We start from the raw sequence: 13225 nt of genomic DNA, 5'->3' as shown, positions 1-13225 counted from the left end.
ACCCCGTTCCGCCCCAGCCTGCGATCCCTAGAACCTACCCCCAACCCTCCTCCTCTGCACCCTGTTCCGCCCCAGCCTGCGATCCCTAGAACCCGCCCCTAACCTTCCCCCTCTGCACCCTGTTCCGCCCCAGCCTGCGATCCCTAGAACCTGCCCCAACCTTCCCCCTCTGCACCTTGTTCCCCCCCAGCCTGCGATCCCTAGAACCTGCCCCCCATCCTTCCCCCTATGCACCCTGTTTCCCCCCAGCCTGCGATCCCTAGAACCCGCCCCCAACCTTCCCCCTCTGCACTCTGTTCCCCCCAGCCTGCGATCCCTAGAACCTGCCCCCAACCTTCCCTCTCTGCACCCTGTTCCACCCCAGCCTGCGATCCCTAGAACCCACCCCCAACCTTCCCCCTCTGCACCCTGTTCCGCCCCAGCCTGCGATCCCTAGAACCCACCCCCAACCTTCCCCCTCTGCACCCTGTTCCCCCCCAGCCTGCGATCCCTAGAACCCGCCCCCAACCTTCCCCCTCTGCACCCCGTTCTGCCCCAGCCTGCGATCCCTAGAACCTGCCCCCATCTTTCCCCCTCTGCACCCCGTTCTGCCCCAGCCTGCGATCCCTAGAACCCGCCCCCCAACCTTCCCCCTCTGCACCCTGTTCCGCCCAAGCCTGCGATCCCTAGAACCTCCCCCAACCTTCCCCCTCTGCACCCCGTTCCGCCCCAGCCTGCGATCCCTAGAACATGCCCCCCAACCTTCCCCCTCTGCACCCCGTTCTGCCCCAGCCTGCGATCCCTAGAATCTGCCCCCAACCTTCCCCCTCTGCACCCTGTTCCGCCCCAGCCTGCGATTTCTAGAACCTGCCCCCCAACCTTCCCCCTCTGCACCGTTCCGCCCCAGCCTGCGATCCCTAGAACCCGCCCCCAACCTTCCCCCTCTGCACCCCGTTCCGCCCCAGCCTGCGATCCCTAGAACATGCCCCCCAACCTTCCCCCTCTTCACCCTGTTCCCCCCCAGCCTGCGATCCCTAGAACCTGTCCAGGTTTTCCCAGGGTCGCCCCCTTGTGGAGTTTTGTTGCTCTGAGGTGGCCGGCCCCCCACCTCCAGCCTGGTCTGCGCCCCCCACCCCCAGGGCTGGCAGATTTCACCGCAGGTCTCTGGTTGCTTTCACTGGCTGTAATTAACGAGCAGTGTCCTGGGCCCAGACCCAAAGCCACATTCCTGTTTGGGCCGGGGCTGGGTTTAGAAGCAGCGACACGTGGAGGAGCTGAGCGGGACCATCCGGGGACTTGCTCGAAGGACACAGGTACGTCCTGTCCCACCCCCAGGATTGAATCCAGCTGGGGTCCAGGGAGCCTCACCTGGGTCAGAACAATCCGCCTTGGGCTGCAGGGCCCAGATCCTTCCTAGGCTCCTAACTTCCCGATTCCGGGGGAGGATCCTGAGCTTGGGAAAGCAGCTGCTTCCGGGCTTGCAAAACCCAAATTCCTTCCTCTGCCAGGTATCATGGTCCTGGGCTGGGGCTCGGGACACTGGGCCCTGTTCCCTGATGGGAGACCTTGGGCACGACGCGGCCCTGATCTCGTTCGGGGTCTGAGCAGCACCCGTCACGATGGGGCCCTGATCTCGTTCGGGGTCTGGGCAGCACCCGGCACGATGGGGCCCTGATCTGAGTTGGGGTCTGGGCAGCACCCGGCACGACGGGGCCCTGATCTCGTTCGGGGTCTGGGCAGCACCCGGCACGATGGGGCCCTGATCTCGTTCGGGGTCTGGGCAGCACCCGGCACGACGGGGCCCTGATCTGGGTTGGGGTCTGGGCAGTGCCCTGTGCGATGGGGCCCTGATCTCGTTCGGGGTCTGGGCAGTGCCCTGTGCGATGGGGCCCTGATCTGGGTCGGGGTCTGGGCAGTGCCCGGCACGACGGGGCCCTGATCTCGTTCGGGGTCTGGGCAGTGCCCGGCCCGATGGGGCCCTGATCTCGGCCGGGGTCTGGGCAGTGCCCGGCCCGATGGGGCCCTGATCTCGGCCGGGGTCTGGGCAGTGCCCTGTGCGATGGGGCCCTGATCTGGGTTGGGGTCTGGGCAGTGCCCTGTGCGATGGGGCCCTGATCTTGTTCGGGGTCTGGGCAGTGCCCTGCGCGATGGGGCCCTGATCTCGTTCGGGGTCTGGGCAGTGCCTTGTGCGATGGGGCCCTGATCTCGGCCGGGGTCTGGGCAGTGCCCGGCACGATGGGGCCCTGATCTCGGCCGGGGTCTGGGCAGTGCCCGGCACGATGGGGCCCTGATCTGAGTTGGGGTCTGGGCAGCACCCGTCACGATGGGGCCCTGATCTGGGTCGGGGTCTGGGCAGCACCCGTCACGATGGGGCCCTGATCTGGGTTGGGGTCTGGGCAGTGCCCTGCGCGATGGGGCCCTGATCTCGTTAGGGGTCTGGGCAGTGCCCTGCGCGATGGGGCCCTGATCTCGTTCGGGGTCTGGGCAGTGCCCTGCGCGATGGGGCCCTGATCTGGGTCGGGGTCTGGGCGGTGCCCGGCACAACGGGGCCCTGATCTCAGTTGGGGTCTGGGCAGTGCCCGGCGCGATGGGGCCCTGATCTCAGTTGGGGTCTGGGCAGCGCCCGGCGCGATGGGGCCCTGATCTCAGTTGGGGTCTGGGCAGCACCCGTCACGATGGGGCCCTGATCTCGTTCGGGGTCTGGGCAGTGCCCTGCGCGATGGGGCCCTGATCTGGGTCGGGGTCTGGGCAGCGCTTGGCACGGGGGGTTCCTGATCTCAGTTGGGGTGGGAACAGCACCTGGCACAGGGGGTCCCTGATCTCGGCTGGGGTCTGGGCAGTGCCCAATTTCCGTGGGACCATCTCACCATAGAACCATTAGCCTCCGGGTTGCCAGTGCGAATCCAGCGGGTGGCGGCTGGAAGTCGTTCCCATCTATTGAGTGAAATGAGCTCGCTGGGGGCTCGGGCTAAGGCCGAAGCATCCTGTCACACGTACCCCCCAGCCCCATGGGCCACACAGAGACCGAATTCCCCTCTCCCCGGGGGGCTGTTGCAGGCGATCGGATTGCAACCGGCAGGGCCGGCTCCAGGGATTTGCCGCCCCAAGTGGCGGGGGAGTGGGGGGAGGAGGGAAGCCGCGACTGGCGGCAGCTCCACCGCGCCACTTCATTCTTCGTTCTTCGGCGGCAATTTTTCCCTCCGAGAGGGACTGAGGGACCTGCTGCTGAAGAGCCGGACGTGCCGCCCCTTCGCCTTGGCCGCCCTGTGCTGGTGCCTGGAGCCGGCCCTGGTAACCGGGGTGGGGGCGTGATCTGGTCCCTCCAAGGTCCTGCACGGGGACATCAGCTGCTGGGGCGATCGGGTGCTGGAGGCTCGGCAGGAGGCAGAGCTGTGAGTGATCGGGGGGCAGCCCCTCCCCCACCTCCCCGGGATCCAGGATCCCAGTGCCTGGAACTCAGAGCCCCCTCGAGTGAGGTAGAGAAGCAGCTCCCTTAGCCGGCAGCAGTGTGAGGTTGTTATACCAGGGTGTTTGAGGGGGCCCTGGGAGGGGCTGGGAGCCCACCAAAGGCTCCCTGTGACTGTACTGGCCTCTCCAGTGGTGTGGGGAGGTGGGGGGGCTGACAGGTAGCCAGGGGCATTCATTGGGGGGGCCTGGGGCAGTTCTGAGGGGCAGCCACTCACAGGGGCTAAGACATTGTCAGCAAGTTGCAAACCCCCTGCCTAGGATGGGGGTGAAGATGGCTCGATTTGAGGGGGGACCCTGATGTCATGGTCACCCCACCTCCATGCCTTAAACACTGGTCACAGAGGTGGGGTAGCACCCCGGGGTGGCTGGGCTGGGGGCTGTGCTGCTGGCTTGAGACCCACAGGAGATGCCCTTTCTGGGGCAGGAGGCAACCCCCCCACTTCAGCCTGTGGCCCCCGAACCCCCAACACAGGCAGGGCCCAACAACAGGGGGACCCCCTGGACCAAGGGGACTCCAGGACTCAGACATGGCCCCTGGCTGGTGCTGGGTGAGGGGCCCAGGGCAGGGCCTGGGGGGGCCCCTCTGAGCTGGCCTCCACTGGGGGGGAAGTGGCACTGTCATACCCCATTTCTCCCAGATTATGGGGGTGTCTTGGGGGCTCTAATGTTGTATCTTGCCTCAGCTTCCAGAGGGAGGCGCTATACGGACCCCTGGGGACCCCGCCCGGCAGCCTCCTGTGGGAGGAGAGAGTGCGTGTCCAGACGGTATGAGGGGGTGGGGGCACAGCAGTACTGGGCAGGGGGGTCAGGAGTCAGGAGGAGAGTGGGGGGGCTAGGTGGGGAGGAGGTGGGGGGTCAGGCCATGTGTGGGGGGGCTGTAGGAGGCTGGGGCTAGTCTACAGGGAGAAGGGGGAGGGGGAGGGTGGAGACGGGGGGCAGTCTATGGGGAGGGGGGTGTTTCCAGTGGGGGGCTTGGATGGGGACAGCCAGTCTCTGAAGTTTGGGGGGCATGTAGGGGGCCCACATTCTCCTGGCCCTGCTCCCCAAGCCCAGGGCAGGGGCTCCGTCTCACTGGGTTTGTTGTCCCCCCCAAGGAGAAGCTGCTGTGTCAGGAGTCGGGGGCCTCAGGGCCAAGGGGGCGACTCCCCCCCAGGTGAGGAGCCCAAGCAGCCATGGAAGGGCCGGTGGGTCCTGGGGGGGATGAGTGGGACCAGGGCTCTGGAGCTGGGGGGGGCAGAACCTGGGAGGGCTCTGTGGGGAAGGGGTCTTTGGGGAGCACGGGGGTGGGGTCTGTAGGGGGAAAGGACACGGGGCAGGGAAAGGGCGGTGTCTGGGGGGTAGGGGGGTAGGCCAGGGGAATGTCTCTGTGTCTGGGGGGGTGCTTGGGGGCTCCCCCCCAGGCCCCCCATCTCATGCTGCCCCCCATCTCCCCAGGCTGCGGCTGGCTGGGCTGTTCTTCTGGGCCCTGGCCAAGGCCCTGTTCCTGGCCCTGCTGGGCACCCTGGTGCTGGGCCCCATCCGTGCCCTGCTGTCACACCAGCCCTACCCTCCGCCTGCCGGGCCCCAGCTCTGCGACTGCCTGTGCCCCAAGGAGACGCTGCCCCCCTGAGCCACGCGGGGCTAATAAACAAATAACCACAGGGACTTGTGTCTGGGGTCATTCCCCCCAGCCCCTTGGATCAGACCCATGGGTCACCCAGCCTGGGACCCCCCAGCCCCCAGATCAGACCCATGGGCCATCCAGCCTGGGGCCCCCCAGGCCCCAGATCAGACCCATCAGGCATCCAGCCTGGGGCCCCCCAGCCCCCCAGATCAGACTCATGGGCCAGCCTGGGACACCCCAGCCCCCAGATCAGATCCATGGGCCATCCAGCCTGAGACCCCCCAGCCCCTGGATCAGACCCATGGGCCATCCAGCCTGGGACCTCCCCAGCCCCCTCGATCAGACCCAGGAGCCAGCCTGTGACCCCCCTAACCCCGCAGATCAGACCCATGGTCTGCCCCACCTGGGACCCCCCCAGCCCTCCTGATCAGACTCATGGGCCATCCAGCCTGGTCTCCCACTCCCCCTCTGATGGGCCCATCTAGCCTGGTATCTGGACCCATCTCCCACCCCCGCCAGCCCAGGGGGGAGGGGGAAGTGGGTGGGGCCATGGGGGACGGTTCTCTGAATCCCGGGGAGCTGGCTCTTCTCTTGGCAAAGCGGCAGCCGCTGCTCAGAGCCTCCGACAGGAGACAGGTAAGCTGGAGTCAGGCTCCACTGCCCAGCAGCGAGGAGTTCCACAGGGAGCATGGGATGAATGAGCAGCGTCACCTAGCGGTGCTGAAGGGATCTGCCTCTCAGTGGGGGGCAGAGTTGGGGAATCACATTCCCTTGGAAGGAACAATTGGGCTCTCGGGGCTGGAGTAATTAATAATTGATCATTAACAACCCCTCATTCAGGAAACCCTCCCCCCAGTCTCCAGACCCCTCCCAGCGATGAACTAACTGGCCCTCACAGCCAGGCTGCAGTCATGAGGCTATTATCCATGTTGTGAGGATAGGGAAACTGAGGCACAGAGCACACACCGATTAGAGCCAGGACTAGAACCCAGGAGTCCTGACTCCTAGCAGTGCCCCTCCCCATCGCCCCAAACATGACCCCACTCCCACAGCCAACAGTGGAACCCAGGAATTCTGGTTCCCAACCTTCCCCTATCCCATGCTAACCACTAGACCCCACTCCCCTCCTGCCAGAGCCAGGGATAGAACCCAGGCGTGCGGGCTCCCAGCCCCCCCCCCATTCTAACCACTAGACCCCACTCCCCTCCCAGAGCCAAGGGCAGAGACCAGGAGACCTGGCACCCAGTTCCCCCCCTCTAACCACTAGACCCCACTCCCCTCCCAGAGCCAAGGGCAGAGACCAGGAGACCTGGCACCCAGTTCCCCCCCCAACCACTAGGCCCCACACCCCTCTCAGAGCCAGAGGTAGAACCCAGGAGTCCGGGCTCCCAGCCCCATCCCCGCACTCCCTGTAATTAATAATCCCCGCCGCGCCCACAGGACTAACTAAATCCTTAATGAACGATTAAGTCGTTAGCTGGCAGGAAACCCTCCCCCAGGCCATCTCCGATGGGACCCACATCCCAGCCCCCAACAACCCACCCTTAACACCCACCGTGCCCCACAGCCGGGCCCTCGGGTGGGGGGGCCGGCTGGGAGCCGGGGGGGCGTGGCGGAGGAGGGGCCCATGAGTCACGTGCTGCCCAGCTGGGGAAGGGGAAGTGGGGCTGGCGCAGTGGGGCAGGCAGAGGGCAGGTCCTGGCGCTCCTGGGACGCGGCGCTCCCCGGCTCAGGTAACCCCCGGCTCCGAGCCTGGCCGGGCAGCCCCACCGCGCCCCTCCAGCTTCCAGCCCCGGGCAACAGCCCCACGCCCACCCCAGAGGGGCTGCACCCAGCGCCGGGCCAGGGGTCCCTGGATAAACAGCCCCTAACCCCACCCCAGAGGTGGCTGCACCCAGCGCCGGGCCAGGGGTCCCTGTGTAAACAGCCCCCAGCCCCACCCCAGAGGTGGCTGCACCCAGCGCCGGGCCAGGGGTCCCTGGATAAACAGCCCCCGGGACCCACCCCAGAGGGGCTGCACCCAGCGCCGGGCCAGGGGTCCCTGTGTAAAGAGCCCCCGGGACCCACCCCAAAGGGGCTGCACCCAGCGCCGGGCCAGGGGTCCCTGTGTAAAGAGCCCCCGGGACCCACCCCAGAGGGGCTGCACCCAGCGCCGGGACAGGGGTCCCTGGATAAACAGCCCCCGGGACCCACCCCAGAGGGACTGCACCCAGCGCCGGGACAGGGGTCCCTGGATAAACAGCCCCCGGGACCCACCCCAGAGGGGCTGCACCCAGCGCCGGGCCAGGGGTCCCTGTGTAAAGAGCCCCCGGGACCCACCCCAGAGGGGCTGCACCCAGCGCCGGGCCAGGGGTCCCTGTGTAAAGAGCCCCCGGGACCCACCCCAGAGGGGCTGCACCCAGTGCCGGGACAGGGGTCCCTGGATAAACAGCCCCCCTGCCGCACCCCAGAGGTGGCTGCATCTCAGCACCGGGCCAGGGGTCAGGCCACTGCAAGGTATCTGCTGGGTTCAGCCCACAGGCACCCCAGAATTCAGCCCCACAGCGACAAGGGCTCTATGTGGTTCTGTGGGGTCAGCACAAGGGGAAGGGGCTGGCTTGGCAGCCCCCAGAAACTGGCTCTGCAAAGCCCCGGAGAGGGGTTGCGCAGGCAGCAGCAGGGAGAGATGCCCCCCCAACCCTTCTGCTGGGGAAGGACCCCACTGGGGGGACAGAGCCCTGGTGCTGTGGCTGGTTCAGCTCCACAGAATTTTGGTGAAGCAGAGCTGGGTGGGGATGGTCCAAACATAAAATTGGGAGCCAGGACTCCTGGGTTCTATCCCCAGCTCTGGGTGGGGTGTAGGAGCTAGTGGTTAGAACAGGGGCTTGGGAGCCAGGACTCCTGGGTTCTATCCCCAGCTCTGGGCGGGGAGGGGAGATGGGGCTAGTGGTTAGAACAGGGGGCTGGGAGCCAGGACTCCTGGGTTCTATCCCCAGCTCTGGGTGGGGTGTAGGAGCTAGTGGTTAGAACAGGGGCTTGGGAGCCAGGACTCCTGGGTTCTATCCCCAGCTCTGGGCGGGGAGGGGAGATGGGGCTAGTGGTTAGAACAGGGGGCTGGGAGCCAGGACTCCTGGGTTCTATTCCTAGCTCTAGGAAGGGAGGGGAGCAGAGGCTAATGGTTAGAGCAGGCATCTCTGCCCCTGCTGGGAGAGATGCGTCTGCTTCTGTCTTGTGACCCCGACTTGCCTGCACTTGCTCTTTTGCTGGCGTCTGCACCGGGGCTCCTGCAGCCGGTTCGCTCTGCACTTTCACAGCAGCTTCAGCAGAGAGGCTGGGGAGCAAGCCGGCCTTGCAGAGGAGCCCCCCACACTGCCCCTAAAGGGGGATCCCTCTAAAGCAAAGGGGTGCAAGCTGGGATCCGCCAGCCAGTGCTGAGATGGGACACGGCTCCCCAAATTAACAGCCCCGCTTGCCCAGCGCTGAGATGCAGCTACCTCTGGGGCGGAGCGCAGAAGGAAGCCACCCGCATTAGCTGAATGCCAGGCCCTGCCTGGGATCTGCTTTGCTTTGTCCGTTCCCCTCCCCCCAAGCCACCGGCACAGAAAGAGGAATTGGTTTGAGGAAGTTGGGGCTGGGATGGGAGCATGTGTGCTGGGAACAGGGCCGCCCCCCTTCGGTTTATGATACCAGCCCAGGGCGCCTCGTCCCCGGAAGGACGTCAGCCCCACCAAGGGGCCCCGCAGACGAGCCACCCAAAGGATCCAGGGGGGCTAAAGAGCCCCGGTCTGAGCTCCCCACTGATTCTAGACACCTCCAGTTTGGGAGCCCCCTGCCCGGGGCCCAAGTCATGGACGAGTCGGGCACCCCCGGCTCGCCCAGACATCAGTGGACGGGAGGAGCAGCTGGTGCATAGAACCCAGGAGTCCTGGCTCCCAGCCCCGCCCCCATCTCTCACCCACCAGATCCCTGCCAGCCCAAGGAGTCCTGGCTCCCAGCCTCTGCCCCGCTTTGACCCACCAGCCCCCCATCCCCTGCCCGTGACACCCTGGTGGGAAGCGATAGTTTTTGTAGGGCCTACACGCGCGTGTGACTCCCATGCGCCTCCCGGTGGTACCTGTGTGCGTTGCAGGGGCTGTTTCCATCAGATCCTGCTTGGTGTCTCCCGCCCCCCCGGTTCCCCAGGATGCTGCCCCTCTTCCTCCTGGCTGTGGCCCTGCCCCTGCCCCGTGTGGCTGCAGGGGGCATCTCCTGCTATGACGATGCCGGGCAGCCCGTGGACTGGTGAGTTCTCCCCCTTCCGCCCCGTAAAGAGACCCTGGGAGCACGTCCCCCGCGGGCTGCGTGGGCACCTGTGGCCAGGATACCCCTGCTCCTGGCATCGGGGGGAAGGTGCCGGGGCTCCCCCCCCCAGGCAGGGGTCTGGCCCCAAAGGGTTAACAGGGTCCCTTCGCCCCCGCCCAGGTTCCTGGCCTACAAGCTGCCCCGGCCCCGGCACGGCCCCCCTTCTGAGGGCATGCGCTACATGTACCAGGATGCCCGCTCTGGCGGCTGGGTGCCCGGCCATGCCCTCATGAACAGCACCCAGAGCGCTGTGGGCAGGACCCTGCTGCAGCTCTACCAGGGGGCAAACAGGCGGGTGAGTCGGGGGGAGGGGGCAACTGGAGACGGGCTGCTGGGGGAGGGGGGGCTGGGGCTAAGCTGGGACAGAGAAGGGGGCAGTGGGGGTATGGGCAGGAGAGGGGGCTATGGCTGCTGGGGGAGGGGCAGTGGGGGGCACTGGGGGAAAGGGCAGAGGGGAGGGGCAGTGGGGGGTGCTGGGGGAAGGGGCAGAGGGGAGGGGCAGTGGGGGGCACTGGGGGAAGGGGAAAAGAGGAGGGGGCAGTGGGGGGTGCTGGGGGAAGGGGCAGAGGGGAAGGGCAGTGGGGGCACTGGGGAAAGGGGCAGAGGGCAGGGGAGGGGGCAGTGGGGGACGCTGGGGGAAGGGGCAGAGGGCAGGGGAGGAGGCAGTGGGGGGCGCTGGGGGAAGGGGCAGAGGGCAGGGGAGGGGCAGTGGGGATCGCTGGGGGAAGGGGCAGAGGGTGGGGGGCAGTGGGGGGCGCTGGGGAAGGGGCAGAGGGTGGGGGGGCAGTGGGGGGCGCTGGGGAAAGGGGCAGAGGGCAGGGGAGGGGCAGTGGGGGGGCGCTGGGGGAAGGGGCAGAGGGCAGGGGAGGAGGCAGTGGGGGGCGCTGGGGGAAGGGGCAGAGGGCAGGGGAGGGGCAGTGGGGATCGCTGGGGGAAGGGGCAGAGGGTGGGGGGCAGTGGGGGGCGCTGGGGGAAGGGGCAGAGGGCAGGGGAGGGGCAGTGGGGGGCGCTGGGGGAAGGGGCAGAGGGCAGGGGAGGAGGCAGTGGGGGGCGCTGGGGGAAGGGGCAGAGGGCAGGGGAGGGGCAGTGGGGAATGCTGGGGGAAGGGGCAGAGGGCAGGGGAGGGGCAGTGGGGGGAGCTGGAGGAAGGGGCAGAGGGCAGGGGAGGAGGCAGTGGGGGGTGCTGGGGGAAGGGGCAGAGGGCGCGGAGCAGTGGGGGGCGCTGGGGGAAGGGGCAGAGGGCAGGGGAGGGGCAGTGGGGAACGCTGGGGGAAGGGGCAGAGGGCGGAGGGGTAGTGGGGGACGCTGGGGGAAGGGGCAGAGGGCAGGGGAGGGGCAGTGGAGGGCGCTGGGGGAAGGGGCAGAGAGGAGGGGCAGTGGGGGGGACTGGGCGGAGGGGTGGGGGGGCACTGGGGCAGGGTCTCCCAGCACTCAGCCCCCCCGGTTCTGTTGCAGACGGAAGACACGGCCTACATCCTGTACAACGACCAGCCCCCAAAGAATGTCACCTCCTCCACCAGTGCCCGGGGGCACACCAAGGGTAACCCCCCCCCGCAGCATCGCCAGCCTGAGCCCAGAGAGGCACCAGGCAGCACCTGCCCCGAAGGAGGGAGAGAAACGTGGGACTGACCCAGACAGCGACCCTGGCTCTGGGAGGGGAGTGGGGTCTGGTGGTTAGAGCAGCGAGGGGCGGAGCTCAGAGCCAGGACTCCTGGGTTCTTTCCCCAGTGCCAGGTGGGGAGTGGGGGCTGGTGGTTAGAGTGGCGGGGGGCTGGAAGCCAGGACTTCTGGGTTCTCTCCCCAGCTCTGGAAGGGGAGTTGAGTCTAGTGGTTAGAGCGGGGGCGGGAGGGGGCTGGGAGCCAGGACTCCTGGGTTCTCTCCAACCATTTGAACCTTGACTCTCCTCCCTTGTCCCCCCAGGCGTAGTCCTGCTGGACAGTGCCCAGGGCTTCTGGCTGCTGCACAGCACCCCCCACTACCCGCCCCCCACGTCGGAGACCTATGCCTGGCCCCACAGCGGCCTGCACAATGGCCAGTCCTTCCTGTGCGTCACCTTTCCCTATGCCCAGTTCAAGGAGATCGGTAGGTGCTTCATCTGCCCGGACGCCTGGGTCCTCTCCCAGCCCGGGGACGGGAGGGGAGTGGGGTGTAGTGGCTATAGCCGGGGGAGTGGGGAGCCAGGACTCCTGGGTCCTCTCCCAGGCCGGGGACGGGAGGGGAGTGGGGTCTAGTGGCTATAGCTGGGGGAAGGGGGAGCCAGGACTCCTGGGTTCTCTCCCAGCTCTGACAGCTCTGGGGACTGATTCTGTGTCTACCCGAGTGAGGGTGCAGCCTGGTTGTTGCAGAGTGACCCCCCCAGCAGTGTGCCACCCCCTGCCCCCCATGGCTCAGTGGGGCTCAGTCTCCGTGGCCTGTTGCTGGGGCAGCGTCTGTGACGGAGATACCCGGGGCTGAGCTGAGCCCCGGCAAACTCATATCACCCGGGGGGGGGCGGCTGCGGGTCTCGTCCCGCTCCCCCACCCTCCTCTTCCCTCCCCCAACTGGCTCTAGGCACCCAGCTGAGGTTCAGCGACCCCGAGGTGTTCGACGCCCGGGTGCAGGGGCCCTTCGCCCAGGACCTGCCCGACCTGCGCCTGGCCTCCGAGATGCAGCCCGTGCGGGAGCCCCCCTGGAACCGCAGCGTGGCCCTGACCTCGCGGGGGGGGCGCCGCTTCCTGAGCCTGGCCAAGTTCCGGCTCTTCCACGACGGTGAGGACGGGCGGGGGGGGGGGAACTGGGGGCTGGCAGGTCCCAGGCCCACACTCCTGCATGGGGGGGGCTGATAAGCCCCAACATGAGCCCCCCCCCCCCCATTGGCCTTATAACCACCCGAAGTGGTGCCAACCCCGAACACCTCGGCCTCCCCAGATCTCTACCCCCAGCCTTCTATCCTCCCTCTGTGAGTGACCCTCCCATGGGGCATTTCCCCTCCCTCCAGCTCGCTAACCCCTCCCGCTCTCTGCCCCCCAGATCTGTACTCCGGCCAGCTCCCCCTGAGGTCTCTTCCCCCCGGATCAGCCCCACATTGCCTCTGAGTGACCCCCCCATGGGGCATTTCCCCTCCCTCCAGCTCGCTAACCCCACCCCGCTCTCTGCCCCCCAGATCTGTACTCCGGCCAGCTCCCCCTGAGGTCTCTTCCCCCCGGATCAGCCCCACATTGCCTCTGAGTGACCCTCCCATGGGGCATTTCCCCTCCCTCCAGCTCGCTAACCCCACCCCGCTCTCTGCCCCCCAGATCTCTATTCCGGCTGGCTGGCCCAGGCACTCTCCAGCGACCTCTACGTCCAGTTCTGGCCCAACTCGCGGGGGGTCCTGCCCTCCAACTGCTCGGGGCCCTACCGGGTGTATAACATCGAGGCGCTGGGCTTCCCGGCCCCGGGGCCCCACTTCTCGGCCACCGTCGACCACTCCAAGTGGTGCGTGAGCACCGAGGGCGCGCCCGGCTGGGCCTGCGTGGGCGACACGAACCGCAATGTAGAGGAGGAACAGCGGGGAGGGGGGACCCTGTGCCAGCAGGACCCGGCCGTCTGGAAATCTTATTGCGCCCTAGTGCAGAGCTATAGCAAGTGCTAGGAGGGGAGCGGGGGCTAGTGGGTGGAGCCGGGATTGGGAGTCGGTCACTGCCCCAGTGACTCTCCAGGGGAACCTTGCAGTGCCTCAGTTTCCCCATCTGTGACACTTGCACTTACCTACCTCTCTGGGGCTGTGGGGTGGGGGGATTCAATGGTGCTTGCGAAGCTGGGGGGGTCTCCATGCCCCTGTATAAATGTGGCCCCCGCACTGGCTCTTTCAATAATAATCTTGCGATTTCTAA

General features: G+C 67.2%; 1 protein-coding gene across 8 annotated transcripts in view; it reads left to right on the top strand.

The window, feature by feature from the left end:
• Positions 1–13225, top strand: part of DNASE2 (deoxyribonuclease 2, lysosomal) — a 25262-nt gene extending 12037 nt beyond the window's left edge. For 5 of the 8 annotated variants that reach the window (XM_030545980.1, XM_030545979.1, XM_030545982.1 and 2 more), the window contains 9 exons: positions 1233–1292; positions 4131–4212; positions 4542–4600; positions 9159–9310; positions 9491–9665; positions 10826–10910; positions 11292–11453; positions 11922–12119; positions 12647–13225. In XM_030545980.1, coding sequence (XP_030401840.1) covers positions 1233–1292; positions 4131–4212; positions 4542–4600; positions 9159–9310; positions 9491–9665; positions 10826–10910; positions 11292–11453; positions 11922–12119; positions 12647–12984 — 1311 coding nt within the window. In that variant the 3' untranslated portion in view covers positions 12985–13225. Of the gene's footprint in view, positions 1–1232; positions 1293–3198; positions 3372–4130; positions 4213–4541; positions 4601–6699; positions 6784–9158; positions 9311–9490; positions 9666–10825; positions 10911–11291; positions 11454–11921; positions 12120–12646 lie in introns of those variants that run through there. The other 3 variants (XM_030545977.1, XM_030545984.1, XM_030545983.1) reach the window with 3 other exon arrangements.

The sequence above is a fragment of the Gopherus evgoodei genome, unplaced genomic scaffold, assembly GCF_007399415.2.
Source record: "Gopherus evgoodei ecotype Sinaloan lineage unplaced genomic scaffold, rGopEvg1_v1.p scaffold_40_arrow_ctg1, whole genome shotgun sequence".
NCBI classification, from domain to species: domain Eukaryota; kingdom Metazoa; phylum Chordata; order Testudines; family Testudinidae; genus Gopherus; species Gopherus evgoodei.
This window is presented reverse-complemented; position numbering and strand designations above follow the sequence as displayed.